This window comes from Camelina sativa, chromosome 13 (assembly GCF_030686135.1).
Source record: "Camelina sativa cultivar CO46 ecotype springtype chromosome 13, ASM3068613v1".
NCBI lineage: Eukaryota > Viridiplantae > Streptophyta > Magnoliopsida > Brassicales > Brassicaceae > Camelina > Camelina sativa.
In genome coordinates, this window is record NC_141892.1 from 20,757,093 (window position 1) to 20,780,090 (window position 22,998).

At 38.8% G+C, this 22,998-nt stretch overlaps 4 protein-coding genes, 1 non-coding gene and 1 pseudogene across 8 annotated transcripts; 2 read left to right on the forward strand and 4 right to left on the reverse strand.

Moving 5' to 3' along the window:
* The first annotated feature begins 1,595 nt into the window (after positions 1-1,595).
* Positions 1,596-1,702, forward strand: LOC147929788 (small nucleolar RNA R71). The gene has a single exon (XR_015579061.1). It is a non-coding gene; the product is annotated as a small nucleolar RNA R71 (small nucleolar RNA).
* A 5,286-nt stretch (positions 1,703-6,988) lies between these two features.
* On the reverse strand, positions 6,989-8,041 carry LOC104736992 (glucuronoxylan 4-O-methyltransferase 2-like; annotated as a pseudogene).
* LOC104736994 (uncharacterized) lies at positions 8,041-11,412 on the reverse strand. Of its 3 annotated transcripts, none has more exons than XM_010457089.3 (11): positions 10,902-11,412; positions 10,697-10,735; positions 10,126-10,252; positions 9,978-10,039; positions 9,836-9,903; positions 9,699-9,748; positions 9,544-9,613; positions 9,254-9,377; positions 8,668-8,784; positions 8,428-8,560; positions 8,041-8,225 (listed from the first exon to the last, which is right to left on the reverse strand). In XM_010457089.3, the coding sequence occupies exons 1-10, from the start codon at positions 11,124-11,126 to the stop codon at positions 8,468-8,470; spliced, it is 975 nt and encodes a 324-aa protein (XP_010455391.2). In that variant the 5' UTR covers positions 11,127-11,412; the 3' UTR covers positions 8,041-8,225; positions 8,428-8,467. The 3 variants fall into 3 exon arrangements, with proteins under 3 accessions (XP_010455391.2, XP_087337769.1, XP_010455392.2); XM_087481643.1 differs by having other exon boundaries at positions 10,697-10,748; positions 10,902-11,303; XM_010457090.3 differs by lacking the exon at positions 10,697-10,735 and having other exon boundaries at positions 10,902-11,269.
* Positions 11,413-11,542: 130 nt separating this feature from the next.
* Positions 11,543-15,154, reverse strand: LOC104736995 (putative serine/threonine-protein kinase At1g09600). The gene is made up of 7 exons (XM_010457092.3): positions 14,005-15,154; positions 13,622-13,906; positions 13,223-13,540; positions 12,891-13,118; positions 12,706-12,806; positions 12,234-12,609; positions 11,543-12,146 (listed from the first exon to the last, which is right to left on the reverse strand). The coding sequence occupies exons 1-7, from the start codon at positions 14,494-14,496 to the stop codon at positions 11,973-11,975; spliced, it is 1,974 nt and encodes a 657-aa protein (XP_010455394.1). The 5' UTR covers positions 14,497-15,154; the 3' UTR covers positions 11,543-11,972.
* Positions 15,155-15,839: 685 nt separating this feature from the next.
* On the forward strand, positions 15,840-18,222 carry LOC104736997 (11-beta-hydroxysteroid dehydrogenase-like 5). Its single transcript, XM_010457096.2, has 6 exons — positions 15,840-16,309; positions 16,754-16,946; positions 17,065-17,150; positions 17,234-17,365; positions 17,447-17,611; positions 17,685-18,222. Exons 1-6 carry the CDS (start codon positions 16,121-16,123, stop codon positions 18,066-18,068), a joined length of 1,149 nt encoding a protein of 382 aa, XP_010455398.1. The 5' UTR covers positions 15,840-16,120; the 3' UTR covers positions 18,069-18,222.
* Positions 17,603-21,574, reverse strand: LOC104736996 (uncharacterized). 2 transcript variants are annotated; one of them, XM_010457095.3, is made up of 14 exons: positions 20,897-21,574; positions 20,655-20,789; positions 20,536-20,562; positions 20,322-20,412; positions 20,115-20,158; positions 19,915-20,013; positions 19,770-19,827; positions 19,627-19,679; positions 19,443-19,544; positions 18,997-19,062; positions 18,800-18,912; positions 18,533-18,704; positions 18,351-18,421; positions 17,603-18,144 (listed from the first exon to the last, which is right to left on the reverse strand). In XM_010457095.3, exons 1-13 carry the CDS (start codon positions 21,008-21,010, stop codon positions 18,353-18,355), a joined length of 1,143 nt encoding a protein of 380 aa, XP_010455397.1. In that variant the 5' UTR covers positions 21,011-21,574; the 3' UTR covers positions 17,603-18,144; positions 18,351-18,352. The 2 variants fall into 2 exon arrangements, with proteins under 2 accessions (XP_010455397.1, XP_087337358.1); XM_087481232.1 differs by having other exon boundaries at positions 20,115-20,163; positions 20,897-21,365.
* Positions 21,575-22,998: the final 1,424 nt, after the last annotated feature.

A 22,998-nucleotide genomic window follows, 5' to 3' on the forward strand; every position in this document is an offset into this window, starting at 1 on the left:
TCTTGCCTTTCCTATCTTGACTGGAATGTTTTCTAGCTTACCAACTACATCCTTGTTTGACCCATCAGCTAGGCATATGTGAAGGTTGGTGGACTTGAAGTCAGTGTGCCCAAGCTTTTGTGCTATAGAGTAGGGCATCACACTGATAGATGCTCCCAAGTCACGTAAACACTGGTTGTAGTGAAGATAGCTAAGTGAGCAAGGCAGATAGAATGGACCTGTATCATCAACTTTAATTGGGATAATAACCCCTCCAAGGTCCTCAAGATCCTTCTCATCCTGAGCATGAGCCTTCTTCTTTGACAATTCAAGCAAAAAATCATTATAGAGAGGATATGGATCATACTGTTCCAAGGCAGGTCCTCTCTCTTCTTCTTGGTAAGCAATGATAACCTCTTTTATGGCCATCACCTCCTTTTTCTCAATAACAACTTCTTCCTTCAAAGCTTTCACTTCCTCTTGTTTCAAAGCCATCATTTCTTTTTTCTCAATGATCTCTCTTAGTTCCTTAAGCTTTTGTGCCTTGAAACGCCCTGGGAATGGTAGTGGAGGCTTGTAAGGAGGAGGAATGAACTTAATGGGCTTATCAGCTTCGGAGACTTCAGCTCGATCAGTCACTCGATCACCCACTCGATCGTGTGTGTGTTCGAGTGGTGGGTCGAGGTCACTGCCGGATTTAGTTTGCTTTGCAAATACTTCTCTCTGGGCTTCAACAAATGATGAATCCTCCCCAGCTTGGACTTCACTGTCCTCAGTGACTTCTTCTTCATAGACATGAATGACTTTGGCTGTGAACTCCCTTGGATTTTGAACAGCTTTTCCAGGGAGTTGGGTGGGTTTGGGAGCTGAAGTAGATGCTATATTGCTCTCCATATAATTCACTCTTGAGTTCAGACCTTCAAACTTCATATTGAGATTATTATATTGTGATGTTAACCTTTGATTCAACTCAGCAAATTGCTTAGCCTCCTCAAGCTTTCCATTGGCTTGCCCAACCAACAATTGTTGCATCATAGCTCTTAAGTCTTGTTCATGGCCTTGGTTAGTCTGAAACCCTGGTGGGGGACACAATTGGGGCTGGAACACCTGTTGTTTCTGCTTGGGTATATAGTTTTGTTGTTGTTGAGGTTGTTGAGGCTGTTGAGGGGGGTAGAATTGATCTTGTGGGTTAGCCACATTGTTACTCTTATAAGAGAGATTGTTAGTCTTGAATCCTCCTTGGTTGTAACTTTTGAATCCTCCCTGGTTTTGCATGTAGCACAACTCAGCAAACTCCCTATCTCCTTCTTGGACTGGAGCTTCTTCTTCACCAATGAAGTGAATGGTCTTTGATTGGCTTAGGAGAATCTTGTCAAGCTTCTCATTGACCATCTTTAAATCCTGCTTGTATTTGTCCTCTTGATCAGTGGAGGTGATCCTTATGGTTCTATCATAATCTTCATTATAATTACCATCTGATTGAGCAAGATTCTCTACCAACTCCCAGCCTTCTTCCACATTCTTGTTGAAAAAGTTTCCATTGGAGGCTGTATCAAGTAGCATTCTAATCTTGGGTAGAAATTCTGCACAAAGTGCTGAGCAAAGACTCATTGCTGAATCCATGGTGGGGACACTGAGTTTGGAATCCTTTAAATCTCTTCCATGCCTCACAAAAACTTTCATTATTTCTCTATGCAAAACCTGATATTTCATTCCTCAACGTAGCAGTCCTTGCATTGGAGAAGAACTTGGCCAGAAAAGCTTTCTTGCATGCATCCCATGTGGTTATTGCTCCAGTAGGAAGAGTCTTCTCCCAAAGATGAGCTTTGTCTCCAAGGGAAAATGGGAATAGCCTTAACTTGAAGCCATCTTCACTTACTCCATTGATTTTTGTGAGTCCACATATCCTGTCAAACTCATCAAGGTGATCTAGAGGATCCTCCATTAGCAACCCATGAAATTTGTTGGCTTGTATCATGGAGATCAATCCACTCTTGATTTCATAATTATTATTGGCAACTGCAGGAGGCACAATACCAGCTCTTTGGTTGTGTGTGTTAGGTGCATCCCCAGCACCAATGTTCCTTGCCCTTGGAGCTTGTTGATCTTGTTGCTCCATTAGCACTTGTTGTTCTTGTTCCTGATTGATTATTGTTCTCTGCTGTCTCAGGTCCCTTTGTGGTCGGTTGATGTGATCAAGGAGTCTCTGAAGATTGTGATGACCCTTGGATCTTGTTTGCATCAACAGACTCGAGTACAGACTCGGACAGGCACTAGGTCGATCGCAGGCTCGAGTGGATGGTCGAGTCGACTGGGAGGTGAGGTCTATTTGTATCCGACTTCTGACTCGATCACGAACTCGAGCACTCACTCGGTCGAGTGGCGGTCGAGTTGAAGGTCGAGTTGGTACCTGAAACTCAATCACAAACAAGCAGTAGAAGAATCGAGATCAGTAGCAAACAAGGGGATATAGGAACTTAATCTTAGACTAATATAGACCCTAATTGTCACAAATAAACACTCAAATGGGCAACGGCGCCAAATTGAAACTAGTATCTTTCTTGTGTGTGAGTGAAATGGAATGTGAATGAATATATGATGATGAACAATGGTGAAAGCAAGGTGTTTCAATTCCCCTTATGCAATTGTAGTATAAGAGGTACTAGTCCTAAATGAGTGAATGCAAGCAATCAGGGTGTGCAATACTTGTCTAAGTTAAGCCAATTATAGAGGGTGTTTGTCACTAACAACCTATTGCAGAATGTAAAATGCAGAATGTAAAAGCTGAATGGACAAGATACTAAATGTAATATAACAGAATGATTATGGCAATAATAAAACTAGAACAGAGATCAAACTATAGTAATGCATGTAATGAACTAATGCAAGGAAAGTAATGAACATGAAACTAAATGAATGCAACAGAAATGCAACTAGAATGAAATAAGAAACAAGACAGGACAGACACAAATCATAAACAAGAGTTCTGGGAATGAACTCGAGCAAGCACTCGATTGAGTGTAGATCGAGTGCAGGGTCGAGCTGGACAAAAACGTAAAACAGAGCAATGCAGACAAAACAGAGTAAGACAAAAGTAAATCAAACAACGATCAAACAACAGGATTTAGACTAAGAAATCAATAGACAAGGAAGGTCTTAGGGATGGATTCATGGGCTGAACTTAGATTGTGGTTATCTAACTTGATCAACAAACCTCAATCAACATGAGCTAATCTCTAGACAATAATCTCTAAGAACATGTTAATCCACTCTCATGGCAAAAACAATCAAGCTAATATATTTCTAGACTTGTTCTCACAAAGTAAAGAATCTATACAAGCAAGCATTAAGCAATATGTCAAGAATCAAACAAGACTTGTAATCTCTTAGCAAGCCTAATGATAATCTCTAGATCTAGCCTTATCTATGCACCTTAGACATTGTTGTGATGCTAAGAAGCTTGAGATCAAACCCTACCCTCTCAGTTATAGGATCAGCATTAAGAACATCTAGCCTAGAAGAGATCTACAACAATCAAGCTTGACCAAATCAAATAACCACAACATCCATCCAGCCTAAACCATCCCTAAGAGCTAAGGAAACTACTCACAATCACACATGATGAACAGCAAAGTCATAAACCCAGAAAAACACGAAATTTGCATGATTAGAAAGATAAAACAGAGATCTACAATATTGGAGAAGGAATCAAACTCGAATTCTTGATACTTTGAAAGTTATGAAACAAACAAGTATCAAGAATCTTGTGTTTTCTCCTTCAAAAGAGGTACAAGATCTAAGAAAATAAAAGTGCAAAAAGCATAAATCCCAAAAAGGGTAAAATACTAGGTTTGAGAATATCTAAAAAGCTGCCCCCTTGTGGTTGCAGGGTACAAGGTCCTTAAATAGGAAAAAGGAGGGGAAGCCCTAAAAATGCTAAAAGACAAAATAGCCAGGCGGCTCGGCCAACTCGACCCGGTGCTCGGTCGAGTGACCGGTCGAGTTGGGTTTTCTTGTGCTCCTTCCACTCGGTCGAGTCACTCTCAGCACACGGTCGAGTGGGCAGTCGAGTGGGACTCCGGACCTTGATTCTCCAGCCTTAACTCCTTTGCTTTCTCCTCATGATTGCTTCACTTCTCCTCAACATTGCTTCCATGCTCCTTAGGCTCCAAAATCACCTGTTTATGCAAGAAAAGATGCAAATGCACTGCAACTACACTCTAATGCAAGAACAATCCTAAAACTATGCAATAATGGTCAAAAAGGATAGCAAAGGATGCAAAAGATGTGAATATATTAAGGGAAAACAGGGTAAAATATGTGAACATCACTCTATTCTCAAAACCACCAGAATATTCAGCCTTAAGGACCTTTGGTTGTGCCTGCTTCCCAATGTTGAGGCCATATACTCAAAATAAGTTTGACCCTTGGTCACTCAAGTGTGTATTCTTGGATACACTGAGAAATATAAAGGCTATAGATGCTTTTATCCTCCAACTGGGCGCGTATACATCAGTCGCCATGTCATCTTTGATGAGGCAAGCTTCCCATTCACAAGTGTATACAGTTATCTTCACAAATCATCGCCCACACCACTATATGGAGCCTGGCTCAGGCAGCTTTCGGATGTCACTGCATCTTGTGCTCCCGTTGCAGACTCTATAGAAGCTACTACAACATCAAAAGAACAAGTTCATGTTCCAACAATGCCATCTCCAGACACAACAATCAACAACACTGCTACTATAGACGACATGTCAACACCAAACGTGACTGATCTTGAACATGATGATGGTGATGTGAGTTCTGAGTGTACGACAAGCTTAGATCTTGTTCCTATAGGCAACAGCTCACACTCACCAGTCTCAAATGTGCAAATTTCAGTTACCAATGATGATATTTGTGCAACTGAAACAATTTGTGAATCCACTGCAGACATCTTAACCCATCCAATGATCACCCGATCAAAAGCTGGTATTGTTAAACCGAATCCTCGCTATGCTCTACTTACACATAAGGTATCTTATCTGAATCCTGCAACAGTTATTGCTGCTCTTAAAGATCCAAACTGGACAACATCTATGACTGAAGAGATGAGTAACTGCAAAGAAGCGAATACATTCTCTTTAGTTCCTCAAACACCTGATATGCATGTTTTAGGTTCAAAATGTGTTTTTCGGGTCAAACTCAATGCAGATGGATCCTTAGACAAGTTTAAAGCCAGACTCGTCGCTCAAGGATTCACATAGGAAGAAGGCATTGATTATCTTGAAACTTATAGCCCAGTAGTTTGAACATTGACAATAAGGGCTGTTCTTCACTTTGCAACAGTTATGAACTGGAAAATTAAGCAAATGGATGTTCAAAATGTTTTCTCCATGGTGATCTCAATGAAATTGTCTACATGAAACAACCTGCTGGTTTTGTTGACAAGAATCATCCAAATCATGTTTGTCTTCTCCACAAATCACTTTATGGCCTCAAACAGGCTCCAAGAGCTTGGTTTGACAAATTCAGCAATTTTTTGCTTGACTTTGGCTTCACTTGCAGTCTGAGAGACCCCTATCTGTTTGTCTGCTTTAAAGGAACATACATTATTATGCTGCTACTCTATGTTGATGATATGGCTATTACAGGAAACTCCTTCGAGCTTCTCTCCACTCTCCTTGATGAGCTAAACAAGCAATTCAAAATGAAATATCTTGGCAGGCTTCACTACCTCCTTGGTATTCAGATTCAGTATCATGAAAATGGCATGTTCCTGTCACAACAAAAGTATGCTGAGGATCTCATAGCTGCTGCTTCTATGTCTACATGTGCTCCTGTTGCAACACCACTTCCTCAACAACTGAACAAAGTATCAAAACAACATGTTTTGTTCGAAAATCCTAAATATTTCAGAAGCTTGGCTGGTCGACTGCAGTACTTGACGCTAACAAGACCACACCTGCAATTTTCTGTCAACTATGTATGTCAGAAGATGCATGAACCTTCAGTCTCTGAATTTAATCTTCTGAAACGGATTCTAAGGTACATAAAAGTCACCACTACAATGGGAGTCTCCTTTTCTCGCCAAACAGATTCTAAGCTTCGAGTGTATAGTGACAGTGACTACTCTGGGTGTCCGTCCACTAGCAGGTCCACTGGTCGCTTTTGCACTTTTCTTGGTCGTAATATGATCTCTTGGTCGTCAAAGAAACAACAAACAATGTCCAAAAGCTCCATTGAAGGTGAATACAGAGCCATGTCTGAAGCGACATCTGAAATCACGTGGATCGTGAATCTTCTTCATGACTTAGGCATCCAGCTACCTGCAACACCGGAGCTCAACTGTGATAATCTCTCCGCTGTTTATCTCACCTCCAATCCAAGTTTTCATGCTAGCACTAAGCACTTCGCCACACACTATCACTATGTTCGTGAGCAGGTCGCTTTTGGAAACTTGATTGTCAATCACATCCATGCACACTTCCAACTAGCTGACATATTCACCAAATATCTTCCACAAAGATCATTTGAGTATTTCCGAGCCAAACTTGTCCTAGGCGTTCCCCCCCACACCAATTTTGCGGGGGAGTGTAGAGAACAGAGCACAAAATGCACAAAACGACACTGTTTTGTCAACAGGCTCACATTGTGTCAAGCCCATTAAGTCCAAAGCCTGCAAACAAGATGCAGAGAAGAAGCCCAAGACTCTGCAGCGGCCACCTGCAACAGACAATAAGGCGTTAGCAAAGGAGTCCGTACAAAGTACGACAGTGACTCTACATAATCAATTCAAGATGTTGGGACCAGTTGATGAAGATGAAGCCACGTAATCTCTCACAGCTGGTTGATCAAAGAACTCTCTAGAATCTAGGTTTAATCTTATGTAACTATATAAGTGAACCACTTGCAATGTAATATCTTCAAGGATTGAATAACAAAAGAAACAATCTTTCACCACTCTTATTTTCTTTCATCTCATAGCTCATTTCATATCCTCAAATTCTCTCATTTCTTGTTAATGTTCTTTTCACTTTTCTCTCATCGGACAATATCAAAAGCGGCGACTGATATCCACCGGACAAAACGGTGTACCGATGGCTAGGGATGGTAAAATGCCTAAGCCTCCCTTGCTGCTCCTTCATGTACCCTCGACACAAGAAGGCCACAGAGAACTCGTCCTCCACCGGCCGGTTAACATCGTGAACGAAAACATCAGTCTCGTCGCTGTCATAACGGTTACGAGCCAACAAACCCGCCGTGTAAATAGCGCTCATCCTCCGCGGAGCTTCCTCGTGGTACCCCGTGGGAGCATCGACCATTATCACATCCCATTGCGTCTCATACACGTCAGCTGGAAACCCCTTCAGCGACAGAGCACATTTCGAATCTCGCGGATCAGACACGGCTTTGCAACCCTCTGTTCTCTCTAGCTCCATAAGCTTGTTCGAATCTTTCACTTTCGTGTTGTATTCGACGTGGTATGATTCCAAGTTTGGGAATTTCTTAGTCACTCTCTCGATCCAAGCTTTGTCTTCCTCGAGGACCACTAGCAATGTAAGAAGTAACTTTATAAAGAAACCAGAGATTTGACTAAAACTTTAAAATTATGTTGTCATGATCAGAAGCTTACAAGTGCGTCCACCATGATTAAGAGATGCCCACATCAAGCTGTCGTGTCCTAAGCCAAAGACAAGGAAGTTACAAGGAGACTTCTTGTCCAAGACTCTCTTTGAGACTGAGATTTCATCAAACGTTTGTTGTGGTGTGATCTCCGTGGTGACGTAATGAACCAACGCATCCGATAGAGAAATGGGCAGTTTGGTGCATTGTTGTTTGGTTGATGGGCATTAAGGTTTCTGGTGATATTCCTCTCGTGTGTTCGAGTTTGAAGAGGAAGAGATGCTTTCTCTTTTTAAGAAGAGAATGAACAAGACCAAGATTGAGCAAGAAATGAATATGAGCTTTGAGCTGATGAAAGATTGGGTTTTATTCCTCATCTCTCTCGGTGATAATCGGTTTCAAAGTATGGAGAGCTAGAGAGAGAGAGAGAGAGATGTGTTGACGATGGTGAAAAATGTGAAAGATTGTGTTATCAAACTGATGCTTGAAAAACAAGAATTGGATGCCAAAACACAAGACAATACAGGTGTTTAGTCTAATTATATATACATCAAAAGTTTTCAAGTTACTTAAAATAAGAAAAGGGCCTCTTTGTGTAAAACTATGCATCCTGATCCTGCAAACTATGCATCCTGATCCTGCATTGTCATATGTAATCAAGTTAAAGTCTAATTTACAAAACTTCTATCTAAAGATCCACGAACATGCCACTAATTTGATTCACTTTGAGATACCACCTACTGATCATTAAATATTCAAAAGTTCGGAGTAATTGATGTACTTTCATGTAAAATAGTTTTCTCAGTATTTGTTAAAACATGTGGAGTCAAAAGCTTATACCTTGTGAATAATGGTGTATACTTGGGGTCAAACTAAGCACTTATGCTGAAGAATAAGTCTTGAAGAGGTAAGCCAGAATCTTTTGGTAATCACCTAATTGGACACCAGTGTTTGGATCAACCAAGAATGGAACCTGTAAATTGTATCAAGCAACAACAGTTACAGCCGTTTCTTATAAGTTATTGGTAAGAGTGTAAGTAGATTCTTGTATAGACAGAGAGACGTAAAAAAAAAAAAGACCTTATTTGATCCTGAAGCATTTACAAGTGCTTTCATCCGTGTGGACCCTTCTCCAATGTTGTGTAATACGTAGGGGAGCTCCAGCTCACACAGTGCTTCACGCACCAACCGTGAATACTTGGAGGGGAAAAAAAATGAGGAATCAAAACCCTTGGTCACCAACGTTTTCTCCAGCATATGAAAGATGATATGAGCACTAAAACTGAATTATTACACCATAATAATATACTGCATAGACTTACAATTCTTGATGAGAAGGTTTCTACATCATAGATAGGATTTAAGCTCTAAATTATGAAGAAATCCTATATATTATATTTGAATCAAGGACTACATTCTAGAACCCTTAGTATCTAGGAGATTTGTAGTAGAGACCTATTAACTTTCCCAAAGCCAAAAGGATCTCAAACAACTAACTGGTCAAAGACCCTTCATCTGTTTCCCACCTTACTGATTTATACAATTCTGGTGCCTATCGTATTAATAGGAAATATTGGCGAAAATCTAGTAGAGCAATGTGCGGATCTAACGACCAATCATGAGAAGAGTCTTGCATACAAGAAAGGAAAAGGCAAAAGCATAGTACCGGGTTGTTCTCGTAAGAGAAGAGCTCGAGCATTTTAGGTGGCAGATCTGTTGAAGCCTTTTCCCACAATGACATTCCTCTACCTGCCCGGAGAAGTGTTGGCATCCATCCAGTGAACAAGGTGCTGGAAAATTCTAAAGAACTCAGCGATACTATTAAAACTTATAGTTACAGGAAAGAGAAACTAGTCTACATGAATACTCCAATTTCGTCTAAGATAGGAGCTAGAGACTACAGAACAAAACCCAGATAGTTTGACCCCAAGTATTGCAGATTTTGAAGATGCTCACCTTTCCAGAAGTCCTGTGGAAGGGTCTCTTCCATTTCCATATTGTTTAAATAGGTACTTCACGATGTCACCTAAATTAGTAAAGAGATGAGAACCAATGTAAAGATATCTAAAGAACACAAAAATAGGCTACTAATGTTGGAACTTACGACTTACCACTTTCATACATTAAAGTTTCAGTATTCGGGTCGACCAGGAATGGAAACCTGCAAAATTTCATTCACAGAGTTTTAACGACAGACCATTAGAAGGGAAAACAAAAACAAATAAGCAGAACAAGAACGTAAAAATACATCTCTTTTCCGCCAGATCTTCTAACCAGTTCTCTGTGTCTCACAGATCCTTTAGGACAAGGATAAACCTGAACCAACAAAATATAATCAGGATAAACTTTGGGTTATTGCTTAATGAGCCATCTTTGGTTTTAGTTCTTACTTCTACAGAGAGGTCTAGCTCAGTCATGGCTTCCCGCACCCTCCGACAAAAGGGACATGCCTCTATTACCCAAAAAAATATCTCAAAAATGTAAAATTTAAATTTTCCATTAATGCACTTTGTTATATTGACATCAACAAGAACATACCAAATTCAAAAAGCTGCAAACGCAAAGGAGGATTAAAAGAAACAACATCTTGGTTATCTATGCCCCCAGATGATACTCGAGATCCCCATGGAAGTCTTGCAACAGATGCTAATGAAGAAGTTGCAACCTGTATACATGCCAACCATAAGGAAAGAAGACAAAATATGCAGAGCTTTGTCGTGACATAATCAATGCTAAAAATCTCAGCGAAACAAAGTCCTTATTTTTTTGTAACAAACCAGAAAAAACAGGACTCTCTTACCCCTCTGTAAGAAATTTCAGAAACCTACATCCTCCCTCACAAACCCTTCTGCTAAAGTCAAAGGGACCATGAAATGGTTTATAGTTCTAGATCTAAAAAGGATTAATCGTACCAGTAAACTGAAACCTAAACACTGCCACAACACCAAACTTAATCAGGCTCAAATGTCAGATCTAATTCAATGGTTTTCTCCAAGTTACCTAATTGACATACATTTGGCTGCAGAGAGCCTCGTAGAAACAGAAATGTTGCAAAACATGAACATAATTCTATGACTAAAAAAGTCCATAAATTAGAAACATGACTAACCTCCAGAACATGATTCCGCTGTTGAGAAGGATCACCTCCCTAGAAACAAGAGCTGAGAAATATGAGATTGAACCTATCACTCCCAGTAAGCAATTTCGAGACATGACACTAACACTAACACACAACAACCTAGAAAACAAACACACTTGAGATGACAACATAACAGCAGAAAGTGCCAAGACTCACACAAGAGAGAATGACTCACAGAGAAAACTTTAAGCAATGGACAGAGAAAAGACAAGAAGCTCGATGACTTGCTGCTCGTAGTCGATGCTTCATCCGTTTTCGCCTCTGATTTCACATAAAGTCTTCTCCTTTGACAAACCCATTTCCCGTTTCTTGAAATTCTCTTCGAGAATCGTTGAGGTCGATGAGAAAGAAACGTGGATGATGGAAAACAGAGAGTGCTGTTAGCCACCGATGTTAGCATTGGATTACGCAGAAAACCTAATTCGATAGTGAAGAAAGGAGAACGATCGATTCACAGAGACACAAAAGTTGTTTGGCGCTTAGTTTTGATTGGTAACAACAACACTGTCGACGACGACGACGACGATGACTCCTGGGGAAAATGTTAACCTTGGTTCTGAAATTTACATATCTACCCTCAGATATTATAAAAGTGCCTTGAACTTAAAGGGCAAACAAGCAAATACCACTTTCATCTTCTCTCTCACACAGTCGTCACAGAGCACATTGGTTTGTTTCACATCAATAATGTGAGTCATGATGAGAATCTGATTTTTATAGGTCAATTGTTTAAAGCTATGGTGGAACAGTTTTGAATTTTGATGAAGCTTCAGTATATACTTATCTAGATGTTAGTTACATGTAGGTGAGTCATTGTTAGGTCAAATGTATACTATATAGCTTTACTTAGTTGGCTTGTTTGTATTATGACAATGATGCACCATCTCTTTGCATTTTGAAGTTAAAGACTGGACAAAAGCTTCTATCTACATATAAACTTGCACAACTAAACACGATAGCTAAATATGCACACTTGTTTGCATCCACAAACCACAAGTAATGTGTGTGAGACAGAGAAAACAGGACTAGTCATGTACAAAGACCACACTACATATAGTAACAGATCATACTACCATAAGCATAGCTGTGGCATTTCCTTGCTTATATATCTGTAAGAGTATTTTCTATTGCAGCGCTGAATCGAATAGCAGAGCCGATGATTATCATGGTCGATCTTCGTTCTTCCAGTTCAGGTAATGCTATTTTTCTTGTTTTGGTGTTAGCAAAGTTGCATCCATGTCTTCTTCTACTTTGCACCTGTTCTGTTGTTATTTTTCTTTGTTGCTGATTTCTCAAGTCGTGATTTCCTTACAGCTTCTTGGATTTGCCTCTCATGGTCTTTCAGAATGTCCTCAATGTTTCCACCTGGAGGCATCAGTGGACCTGAACAGTGCATTCTGTTCTTCTTGCGTACGTATGTCTGAAACCACAGGAGAAAACATCTTAATCTAAAAATGAAAACTATAACCAATATGTTGAAACTATCCTGTTCCAAGTAATTTGTTACCGTTGTGGGTTCTAAGGATACATCCTCTTTATGTGAAGGAGACAAGTATCTCCCAGCAATGGGGACGTTGCTAGATCGGGTAGCCTTCAGCTCAACAACGTTGTGCCTAGAGCTATCATTTTTACTCCATGTTGCTGCTATGTTTGGATGAATCATTGAATTGGTATGAGAAAAGCCTTTGTCTCTGTCGCCTCTTCCCATCTCTCCCCTCAAGCCGGTTCTACTGTCTTCCTGAGGATTGTACCTCCGGTTGGTGATTGTATCTTTTGCCTGACCTGAAGCAACAAACTCCGGTGTTGTAGCGGTACTCTTGAAGTCTCTAGAACCCCGTCTCACAGATTCAGGTCCACGACCCTTCACAGTTTCAGCCTTTTTCCTGAATTTATATAGAGAGCATGTTTAGGAATTCACATGAATCATTTTGTGGTTATATAGTGCAAGAATACTTATATAAGGATCCTTTCTCACACACCTTCTTGCTTCTTCATCACGGACCTTTTCATCAAGTTCCTTGCTTGGAGGATACTTGGGCAAACTTGATACATCACAAGGGAGTGGTTCCGTTGTGAAGAACTAGAGAAAAAAAACGTAGAAAGAATTGAGATTGCATTGAGGAGGCAAATGAAGAACTGCTAGATAAAGGAAATACAAAGCTACCTTGCTACTTAGTGTCGAAGAAGATGTGCCTCGCATCTCTGGTTCCAAGGATAGAAGCTTGTCAACAAGGGCTAAAGCTGAAGGTTGTAAATTCTTGAAAGTCTCTAGAAGGACACGCTTATAAGGTTGTTGTGGCTTGAAACTTGTGGCAAGTGGTAGCTTTGTCTTTTGCCAGTAATCATTGCATGGTGAACCACACAACTTGAAGATCTTATGCATTTGCTCCACCTAAGAGACATTGTCAAAGATATATTGCTTGAATCAATAAAGTATGCTGAATGGTCATGGATTCAAAGAACTGATTGTATGATGAATGTACAGAGGTATTTTACCTCTGTTCTTCCCGGCATGATAGGTTTCCCTAAAAACAGTTCTGTAAGAATGCAACCAACACTCCACAGATCTATCCCGGGTCCATATTCTGTAGCTCCCAGTAGAAGCTCAGGGGCCCTGTACCACAAGGTTACTACACGGCTCGTTAAGGGTTGATCTTGTTCTGGATGATAGAAGTTCGCCAGACCTAAATCTCCAATCTTGAGAACTCCATCATTGTTTACCAAGAGATTTGAACCTTTAATGTCGCGGTGGAGGATTCCACGGCTGTGGCAGTGTTCAAGCCCACTAAGCAGTTGTTTCATGTAACATTTGATCTGCAAGAAGTAACAAGAAATAAGTTTTGTCTCCATGATTCTTTGGTTACCTTTTTGTTATAATCAAATCCTTGAACGTACTTGGGATTCAGTGAATTTTACACCGGGTCTAAGAGCGAGTCCCGAGAGGTCATGCTCCATGTACTCAAACACAAGGTACAAGCTACCAGAAAGTTTTGAGGTCACAAGACACTCAAGCTTCATAACGTTTGGATGGTCAAGTTTGCGCAAGATGTGGATTTCTCTGGCCATGAATCTCACGCTTTCCGGATCCATATTAACGAACCTGACCTTCTTCATGGCTACCATTTTACCAGTCTCAAGGTCCCGGGCTCTGTACACACTGCTGTAAGTCCCTTGTCCAATCTGCAAAAGACAGTGTTCACATAATGATCAGCCCAAGGAGCCAACACAACAGAAACATATGTCATCAATCAAGAAACAGAGAGAGAAAAGGAACCAACTTTGTCAAGCTTCTCAAAAGACTCTGCACCTCGTGGAACCCAACCCTTGATGGCTTCACCTGCAACAGAGGTTAACCAAGAAGGCCATCCAGCTGCAATGAGCTCTGCCTCAGGGCTCTGTGGAACAACTGTGGAGATACTAAACGGTTGAAACATATTGAAACCTCCTCCTCCTCCTCCTCCTCTCCCAATATCTGCAGTTGAACATCTCCTGTGACACCTCGTAGGTCTCTCAACAATTACAGTTTTACCATCACTGTCGTCTACAGGAACAATCAATCCGCTGGCTCTACCGGATGGTTTATGCGCCAACCCTTCATTTTTGCGTCTACCAGAGCTTTCGTCCCCCGATTTAAGTGAAAACTCATCTTTATTGGAAGTTACAGGTGCGGTCAACTGAACTGAGGACGTTTTGTTCCAATTCTCTTTGGGTTTCTCATATTGGTCATTAACATCTTCTTCTGCAGTTCCTTTAGAGCAAATGCATCCCATAATACTTCAGGCTGATTCTTCACCTATCCGCATCAAGAACAAATATATCCTGAATGATCCCCAAGCCTCAAAAACCCAGGAACCTCAGGTTTTATCAAAATGAAGATGATCGATGATCAAAATGTTTAGTAACCTAAATTATGCAATTGTACGTCTCTTCAACCCACCAGAGATCTTTTGTTCTTATATGATCCCAAATGAATGAGAAGGATCTTATACAAAACCTTAAAAGTATGTAAATTCAGAAAAGAAAATCACAGAAAAGAAGACTTGTGAATCAAGAAACAAGAGAGATTGATGATGTTTTGGTTTATTTTTTTTTTCCGTTATCTCCACTGCAAGATGAACAAAACGTTGTTAATTTGGTTTCTTGCAGCAAACTGTTCGTCGATAACGGAAAATACGGAGAGAGAATGAGAGAGAGAGAGAAATAACGAACAGAGTGTTTGTTAATTCTGATTTGGAAATTTTTAGGAATGAAGAGAGAGATGGATTTGGTTTTTGTGTCACCGGAAAATATGGAGAAGCCCTAGATTCTCTAGACAAAGACAACAACTCACAATATATATATATATCTCTTTTTCTATTTTTGGATCTGTGTATTTTCGTTAGGAAACAGACTAACGAAATTTGCATGAAGTGATGAAGATTTGATCCCAACGGTTAAAAAAAGAAGAAGACATGAAGTAGTTTGTGTTGTTGTTGTTGTTTACGACAATGACCCACGTAGGATGTTCTCTGTCGTAGATCGTGGGTCCCACTTGTACTATCTTTCCATATCTATCTAGAGAAGAAGAACATTATCCCAAAGACTCTTCTAGTTAAAGTTCAAGTCTCCCACAGAGTATTTTTAGCTAGCATATGAAAAGCTCTGCATTGACCACGACGTCGTAGACTAGAATATTAGAAATTAAATAGATGCATGTTGCATAATGATAAGAGATTGCATAAAGATATCGATATCAACTAAATTTTATGTTCCTTTTAACATTAAGGTAGTTGTTCTTTTTAAAACTTCAACTCGGTAAACAAGTATGTAGAAGCCCATCAATCCACAAGATCGCTTAGTTGAAGACAAATTAGAATTGGCCGGGAACCATAGCAAACCTCTAGTTAATCACTTTGGTTTTGGATATTGGTTTCTTGGTCTTGTAATTAACCAACCACCCACTAAAATGAAAGTGACGTTCAAATGGAGCTGTGCATGTGGTATACGTACCAAAAACCATTATCAGAATCTTTATTCCAAATGGAGATGTGCACGTTCCACGAACTTACTGAACCAGGATACAAAACATCCAAACCGGATTAAATCGGAACTGGAGCTTCACAGTTTTATCTTTATGTAAAAGTCTAGACGATATATAAAACTCAAAGACGTCAAAGGGAGAAGCACGTGGCTTTGTACCTCTATCTGCATGCAGCCATGTTGTTCACCATCCATCACTATACGTCAAAATCCGCCCCACAAATTTAATTTCTCTCTTTTCTCATAAACAAAAAGGAAATTGCTTCCTCTTTATCTTTCTACTTCGTTTCAATAGCCTGATCCTAAATACCTCTTTGTTTTAGGAAGTTAAAAGAAAAGAAAAAAAAAAACAAAAAGGAAAAAGAAATTAAAAAAATGGTGGATCTATTGAACTCGGTGATGAACCTTGTGGCGCCTCCGGCGACGATGGTGGTGATGGCCTTCGCATGGCCATTACTGTCTTTCATTAGCTTCTCTGAACGGGTTTACAACTCTTATTTCGCCACTGAAAACATGGAAGATAAAGTCGTAGTCATCACCGGAGCTTCATCCGCTATTGGAGAGGTACTTTTGCGTTTTGCATTTATGATTATTTCTACTTAAATATAAAATTTTAATATAAATGGTATTTTTTATAAGAAAATTTTGTAGTGGATGCTTCTTCCAATTATCAAATGTTTCAAATCACAAATATACAGAACTATTATGAATTAATGTAATTTCCGTTGCAATGATAAGAAACATAATATTTTGAGTTTCATTAGTTTTGCATGGATTCTTATGATCTTGTTTATTGAGATGGAGCGCAGCAAAAAAAACGTATGAATATGCAAATATTAATTATAGATGCTTCTTCTAATTATCAAACACACATAATAAAACAAGATCTGGTTTTATTAGTTTATGTAATTTTCATTGCAATGAGAAAAAAAAAAGTATAATGACTTTCTTGAGTTTGCATGGATGCTGATGATCTTGTTAATGAGATGGGTTAATCCGTTAATGCAGCAAATAGCTTACGAATATGCCAAAAGAGGAGCAAATTTGGTGTTGGTGGCTAGGAGAGAGCAGAGACTAAGAGTTGTGAGCAATAAGGCCAAGCAAATTGGAGCCAACCACGTCATTATCATCGCTGCTGATGTTATCAAAGAAGATGATTGCCGCCGTTTTATCACCCAAGCCGTCAACTATTACGGCCGCGGTACACTACTTGCCATTTCCTTATAAATTGCTAGGAATAGGTTAACTTGTAGGTCAAGCTAAACATTTGGTTTTAACGAAAATGTTATATGCCTCTGATGATGAATTCGACACACTAGTGGATCACCTAGTGAATACAGCAAGTCTTGGACACACTTTTTACTTTGAGGAAGTGAGTGACACGACTGTGTTTCCGCATTTGATGGTATGTGTACCTTCTTTTGGTTTGTATTGTGCATGGATCTCATTTCAATAGTATAGATATCAAAGATTGAGATTCTTGAGCAGGACATAAACTTCTGGGGGAATGTTTATCCGACATATGTAGCTTTGCCATACCTTCAACAGACGAATGGCCGGATAGTCGTGAATGCATCGGTTGAGAACTGGTTGCCTCTACCACGGATGAGTCTTTATTCAGTTAGTACCCATACTATATAAACGTATACTTTCACTTCTATCTCGCAAGAGATGACATATTGTTAATTTATCACTGTATAGGCAGCAAAAGCAGCACTAGTCAACTTCTACGAGACGCTAAGATTCGAGCTAAATGAAGACGTTGGAATAACTATTGCAACTCACGGATGGATCGGGAGTGAGATGACTAGAGGAAAGTTCATGCTAGAAGAAGGTGCTGAGATGCAATGGAAGGAAGAAAGAGAAGTAAAAGTTTTTAAACCAAACATTTCACTGTATGAACTTAAAAGACCCAAAGACTTACTTACACGATCTGCAGGTACCTGCAAACGGTGGACCGCTAGAGGAATTTGCAAAGATGATTGTGGCAGGAGCTTGTAGGGGAGACCCATACGTAAAGTTCCCAAACTGGCACGACGTGTTTCTCCTCTATAGAGTCTTCACGCCAAATGTGCTGAGATGGACATTCAAGTTGTTACTATCTACTGAGGGTTCACGTAGAAGCTCCCTTGTTGGGGTAGGGGCGGGTTTGCCTGTAGATGAATCCTCTTCACAAATGAAACTTATGCTTGAAGGAGGCCCACCTCGGTTTCCCGCAAGCCCACCTCACTATGCCGCAAGCCCACCACGGTATCCTGCAAGCCCACCTCGGTATCCTGCGAGTCCTCCTCGGTTTGCGCAGTTTAACATCCAAGAGTTGTAATAAAAACTGGATTGAGAAACAAGAGTTGCGGTCGGTTTGGTGTAGAGTGAACTTGAGCTTTTAGAACTTTCTCCGACTAAGTAAACGAAGAAAAAGCAATGTAAAATGGACATAAGAGTCAAAAATAATGCCAGATATGATAGTACTTCTTACTTATGTCAATTAAAACATTACAGGACACAAGGTTAATGTATATGATATCTGTCGAATGTGATTTAGACGTAACCTCACAAGTATTATACAGACCAAAAAAAAAAAAGCAGAACCAAGACTGTTCCGCACCTCTAGGTTCTGAGAACTTGGAAAGAAGATGACAAGATCCTGAAGAGACCATCTGGATTATCCGTGTGAACCTAAAAGCGCACAACCGGGTACCAGTTTACGGGTTCGGTAGTAATAGAATAACAAAAGAGGAAACAAAGATGAAGCAATGTAAAAGCAGAGGTATAGTTAGCTTAATTTACCCAGTGACCAGCATCTTCCAGGACATGCATTTCTACTCCGGCTCCTTCTTCAGTGGCAAGCTCTTCAGCAGCGTGGATTCGTTGAAGGTCTTTGAGGGCCCAACGGTGCAAGCTTCTTTCAGCTTTCAGAAAATTCACATGTACTCCTCTTGGAAGATTTTCAACAAAGTTCCTTTTATTTTGTAGAAGCAGCATTGCCAAGAAGTTAGGTAAGATCTCATACAAGTTTGCTCCACTAAACACAGGGAGTTGACAGAAATAGATTACCATAGATTTGTGTCTTCGTAGGACTGATAAAGTTGGGAGATCCCATCCAGGTCAAATGTCCACGAGAAGCTGGAGCACGATGGTCCAGTAGGTCTAAGATTGGTAACAACCCACTGCACAAGACACATCAAGCGGAATCAAACAATGGTCTGAAAGTTAACAACTGATAGAATCTGTTTAAGAAAATTATTATATACCTGTGCAACATCATTGGAAAACCCTTCTTTGAGAAGAGCATTTAAAATCTCACGCTTTGACGATACCTTAAACCAAACACAGATGATGTTAATAAGCAATATTTTCATCTGCCTTCTAAGACTTTGTAACTGGTTCAAAAGGTAAAGGAAAGACAATAATTTTTTCCTTGAATCATTTTGTACCCACATGTTCTGTTTACTTGATAGAATTTTATAGTTCTCTCAGCCGGAACATGAATCTAAACTATTCTTCATAATAAAGTTCTTTCAAATCACAAAACTGAACTTGAAAATTGACACAATAAATTCCTTGTGAACAACAATCTGCGCAAAGGTTCTGACAGAATTTAAGGGAACGACATTACAATCTTCAATGAAAAAGAACAGAATATTGTAAATGTTTCCATGATGAAAGAGGACAAATGATCGTAGCCCTCAATACTTACCACTTTTGGCAACGTACGTAGAAATGATATAAGTTCTCGTGGATGATCTTCTCCATCTCCTCCTGCACGAACTTTTCCAGGAGTAGCATCCAGTACCCAAGCCTAAAATGGATACAAATTAGGGGGATTAACATAAATCCTACCGATGGTCATGGGATATAGACATCATAAAAAGAACACTTACTCGGACTGGTCGTGGAAGAGGCTTAGCAGCTTGCTCCACCATGCTTAAAACAACTAACATGATCATAGAAAAGACTCATCAGCAGTGTTATCACGTCAGAGTAAATAATCTGGATGAAGCAATTTCATAAATAGTTAAGTTACCTTTCCCACCAAAGCTATGACCAACAAGGACCCGAGGTGTTAACCTCAGCTGACCAACCTTAAGAATGACAGAATAAAGAAAGACGAATGACAGAGAAGTTCTCTTGAATACTCGAATAAAAAGTGGCCGGAGAAAGAAACTTACTAGTTTTAGAACATCAGAAGCAGTTGTAGCAACAGAATGTGGACCTCTCTTCTTGAGAGATGCTGAATCCCCATGGCAACGAAGATCTACCAAGAGAAACTGTGAAGATTGAACCAAGAGAAGCATATTATTTATTCGCAAGCCAATAAGTTTGTATGTGCACAGTACAGTTCAGTGCATTTGGTGGTGAAAACAGATACCTGCCAAGTTGGGAACTCATGAGCCAATCTTCGGGCGAAAGTGCCTAGACTAGCAGGAATTAAGGTTTGGTTAGCTAGAAATTTTATGCACACCATACAACTAAACAGCAAAGTTTGAAGAAACAAGAAACAAAACTAAAAAAGCTGAGAAGGCATTAAGTACAGCCAAACTTGAAACCATTTCACAATGAATCCCACAATACTGACCCCAGTTTTTCCCGCTCCCTAGTATTCCGTGTAGGAGAACAGCGGTGGGTGTATCTGGAACAGACTTGTCCTCCTTCCATCTCCATTTCACCTGCGTGTATATCATCGAACTCTCAAACTCATGTTAGCTTCTACTAGCTAACATGCTCTAAACACTAAGATTAGACACTCCAATAAACAAAATATATAACAGATAAGCTCTCAGATAACTTACAAGTGCTCCTTGAACAAGATCATACGCCTACAAAACAATGACACAAGATTAAATCAATGATCAAGTATCAAACTTTTTTTGTAACAGAACAAGATAAAACTAATCACAAATTCATATACCAGGATCCGAGGAGGCTCAGCAACATCTTTGCTAGTTGATTGTCTCTCATCAACTAATGCCATACGTATAGATGTTCCTCTCGCTTTCCGAGTTCCATTTACTAATCCGAAACGATGCATACAGAATCTGTCACTCTTAAATAGCCAAAAAAAAAAAAAAAAAAAAAACAGAGTAAAGAGTTAAAGTTTGAGACTTTAAAACTGATAGACACAGAGAGATGGAGGAATGGGACTAAAGGAACCTGAGAATTTGTTCCGATTCTGATGAAACTAGGAGAATGGATTGATGTTTTGGCTTGAAATATGAATCTACATCCGCCGTTAGAGCTCGCCGTGGAGCAAGAGACCGACGACATTACGAACAGATTCAAAAATTTGGGAAAAACGCCGGAATTCGCAATTTGATCGGAAACAGAGAAAGGAAGGAGATTGATGAAGAAGTTAAAAAGAGGCGGAGAAATCGAATGCAATGCGATTTGTGATTCGTCTCCTCTTCCTTGGTCTCTCCGTCAGACTCCCTTGGTTTTTTCCTCCGCCGTATGTTTTTTTTTGTTTTTGGAGAATCCTCTCAGGTTGGAAACAGAGACGAAATGACAGATATACCCCTTTTGTCGGCTTTGACACGGACGTAGAGTGGTCGGTCCGTCCAGCCTCCCACCTAACTAAACAACCTCATAAACGTTGTAAATATACCATAAATCTAAACAAATCGAGTAAACAAATTGGTTTGATTTGGTTTTAATTATTTTCAAAATCTATAGTTGATATTATGTTGACTTGACTGCTCTAGACAAAATTAGTAAATTAGGGTGAGAAATGCAAACCCCCAAGACGCTAACCCTAAATGATGCTACTCCCATCAAACCGCTCTTTAAGCACAACAAAACCTTAGCAGTGTTGTCTCGTTTATCTAGAAAAGTAGATTATTTTGGATTTGACCAACGTGATATAGACTGTTTGATAAGTTTTTCCGAATTTTTACACACAACATAAAATAAATACCAATAACATAAAATATTAATATAAAACAAAATGCTATAGCAGCTATACTTTAAAAATAGTACTTTAAAGATCTTTAACAAAAAAAAAGTACTTACACGAAAATAATATAACATAAACAATTAAAGTTACAACTTACATATATATTACAAAAATACTAATAATTTGTAAAATTATTCTCAAAAAGTAACCAGAAAATGTTCATATTGATTTGGTGTAATTAAAAATTGTTCTTGTTTTTTTTGTATGATTCTTACTTGTTCAAATCGAATAACGGTATTTATTGTCGACAATGATGTCCAAATTTGTTAACAAAAATTTATTTTCATCCTTCATTCCATTCAATACTTTTTTGTTTGATTTTGCATATATAATTGAGTTATCTCATAACTATTTTTCCAGTTGATGCATTTTCTATAAACAAAAAAAAAATTATTTTGATGAAATTAAAAATTTAATATGTGTATTATTTTGCCTTCAACAATATATGTTTTGAGTTTTGCTTTTTGATCCGATGAGACGATGTGATAAATTTGATTCACATCATCACTACTTTATTGAAAATGGAAACATTCCTAGAGATTATAATGTTGTAGAGTACATATGTTGCACAAGTTTACTAGTATTTTTCATAATTTAGTGTCTTAACTAGTGTGTTTATTATTTTTTGTAGGTAATTTTATATTCTAATAATGATTTATTAATTAATATTGATTATAATATTATGTTTTATTATTATTTATATGTTTTATAGTTCCTATGTAAAACATTTTATGATCTTAATTAATTATAAACAATATGAGAACTTAAATGTAAAATATAGATTTTAAAGTTGAATTTGAAGTTTTCCCATTGAAAATTTCCCGATTAAAAGATTGATATAGAACTTACTAGAAAATTTAAAGGTGCCATATCTTTTGGAAATATGATATAATCTCCAAATTTCCCGATTGGAAGATTGATATAGAACTTACAAGAAAATTTAAATAAGTTATCCAAACGAAGTGAATATATAGATAAAAAGGTAAGCATCCAATTTTAGAGTTGAATAAGGATTATTGTATTTTGTCTTCCACAATAAGAAAATTTTGATTTTTGATCATTGTTACTTGAAAAAAATATTTTTGAATCAATGATTTTTTAAAAGTCGATCAACTCTATAAATAATTTTATTTTAATTTTGAAAATTTGAGAATGTTTAGATATATAATGTCAAAAAGTTTTTGGATATAAAAACACCCGTGTACAATGACTACTTCATACCTGAGAACTGAGGTTTTAGAATTGACAAAAAAATTATTGCCACAACCAATAGTGTTGGCATAGTTTCAATAAAAGTTGATTA

Bases quoted from the DNA above. Each gene is read 5' to 3' on its own strand.
- LOC104736997 (XM_010457096.2), top strand. From the start codon at position 16,121: ATGGTGGATCTATTGAACTCGGTGATGAACCTTGTGGCGCCTCCGGCG. The intron at 16,310-16,753 runs GTACTTTTGCGT...CCGTTAATGCAG, and splicing joins CTTCATCCGCTATTGGAGAG to CAAATAGCTTACGAATATGC. The intron at 17,151-17,233 runs GTATGTGTACCT...ATTCTTGAGCAG, and splicing joins CTGTGTTTCCGCATTTGATG to GACATAAACTTCTGGGGGAA.
- LOC104736996 (XM_010457095.3), bottom strand. From the start codon at position 21,010: ATGTCGTCGGTCTCTTGCTCCACGGCGAGCTCTAACGGCGGATGTAGA. The intron at 20,790-20,896 runs GTTCCTTTAGTC...TGGCTATTTAAG, and splicing joins GAATCGGAACAAATTCTCAG to AGTGACAGATTCTGTATGCA. The intron at 20,159-20,321 runs GTCAGTATTGTG...CTGCTAGTCTAG, and splicing joins AGGGAGCGGGAAAAACTGGG to GCACTTTCGCCCGAAGATTG.
- LOC104736995 (XM_010457092.3), bottom strand. From the start codon at position 14,496: ATGGGATGCATTTGCTCTAAAGGAACTGCAGAAGAAGATGTTAATGAC. The intron at 13,907-14,004 runs GTTGGTTCCTTT...TGTCTTTTGCAG, and splicing joins CTTTTGAGAAGCTTGACAAA to ATTGGACAAGGGACTTACAG. The intron at 12,610-12,705 runs GTGTGTGAGAAA...ATATAAATTCAG, and splicing joins CGTGATGAAGAAGCAAGAAG to GAAAAAGGCTGAAACTGTGA.
- LOC104736994 (XM_010457089.3), bottom strand. From the start codon at position 11,126: ATGCTAACATCGGTGGCTAACAGCACTCTCTGTTTTCCATCATCCACG. The intron at 10,736-10,901 runs GTGAGTCATTCT...TCTTGTTTCTAG, and splicing joins CATTGCTTAAAGTTTTCTCT to GGAGGTGATCCTTCTCAACA. The intron at 9,614-9,698 runs GTAAGTCGTAAG...TTACTAATTTAG, and splicing joins AACTTTAATGTATGAAAGTG to GTGACATCGTGAAGTACCTA.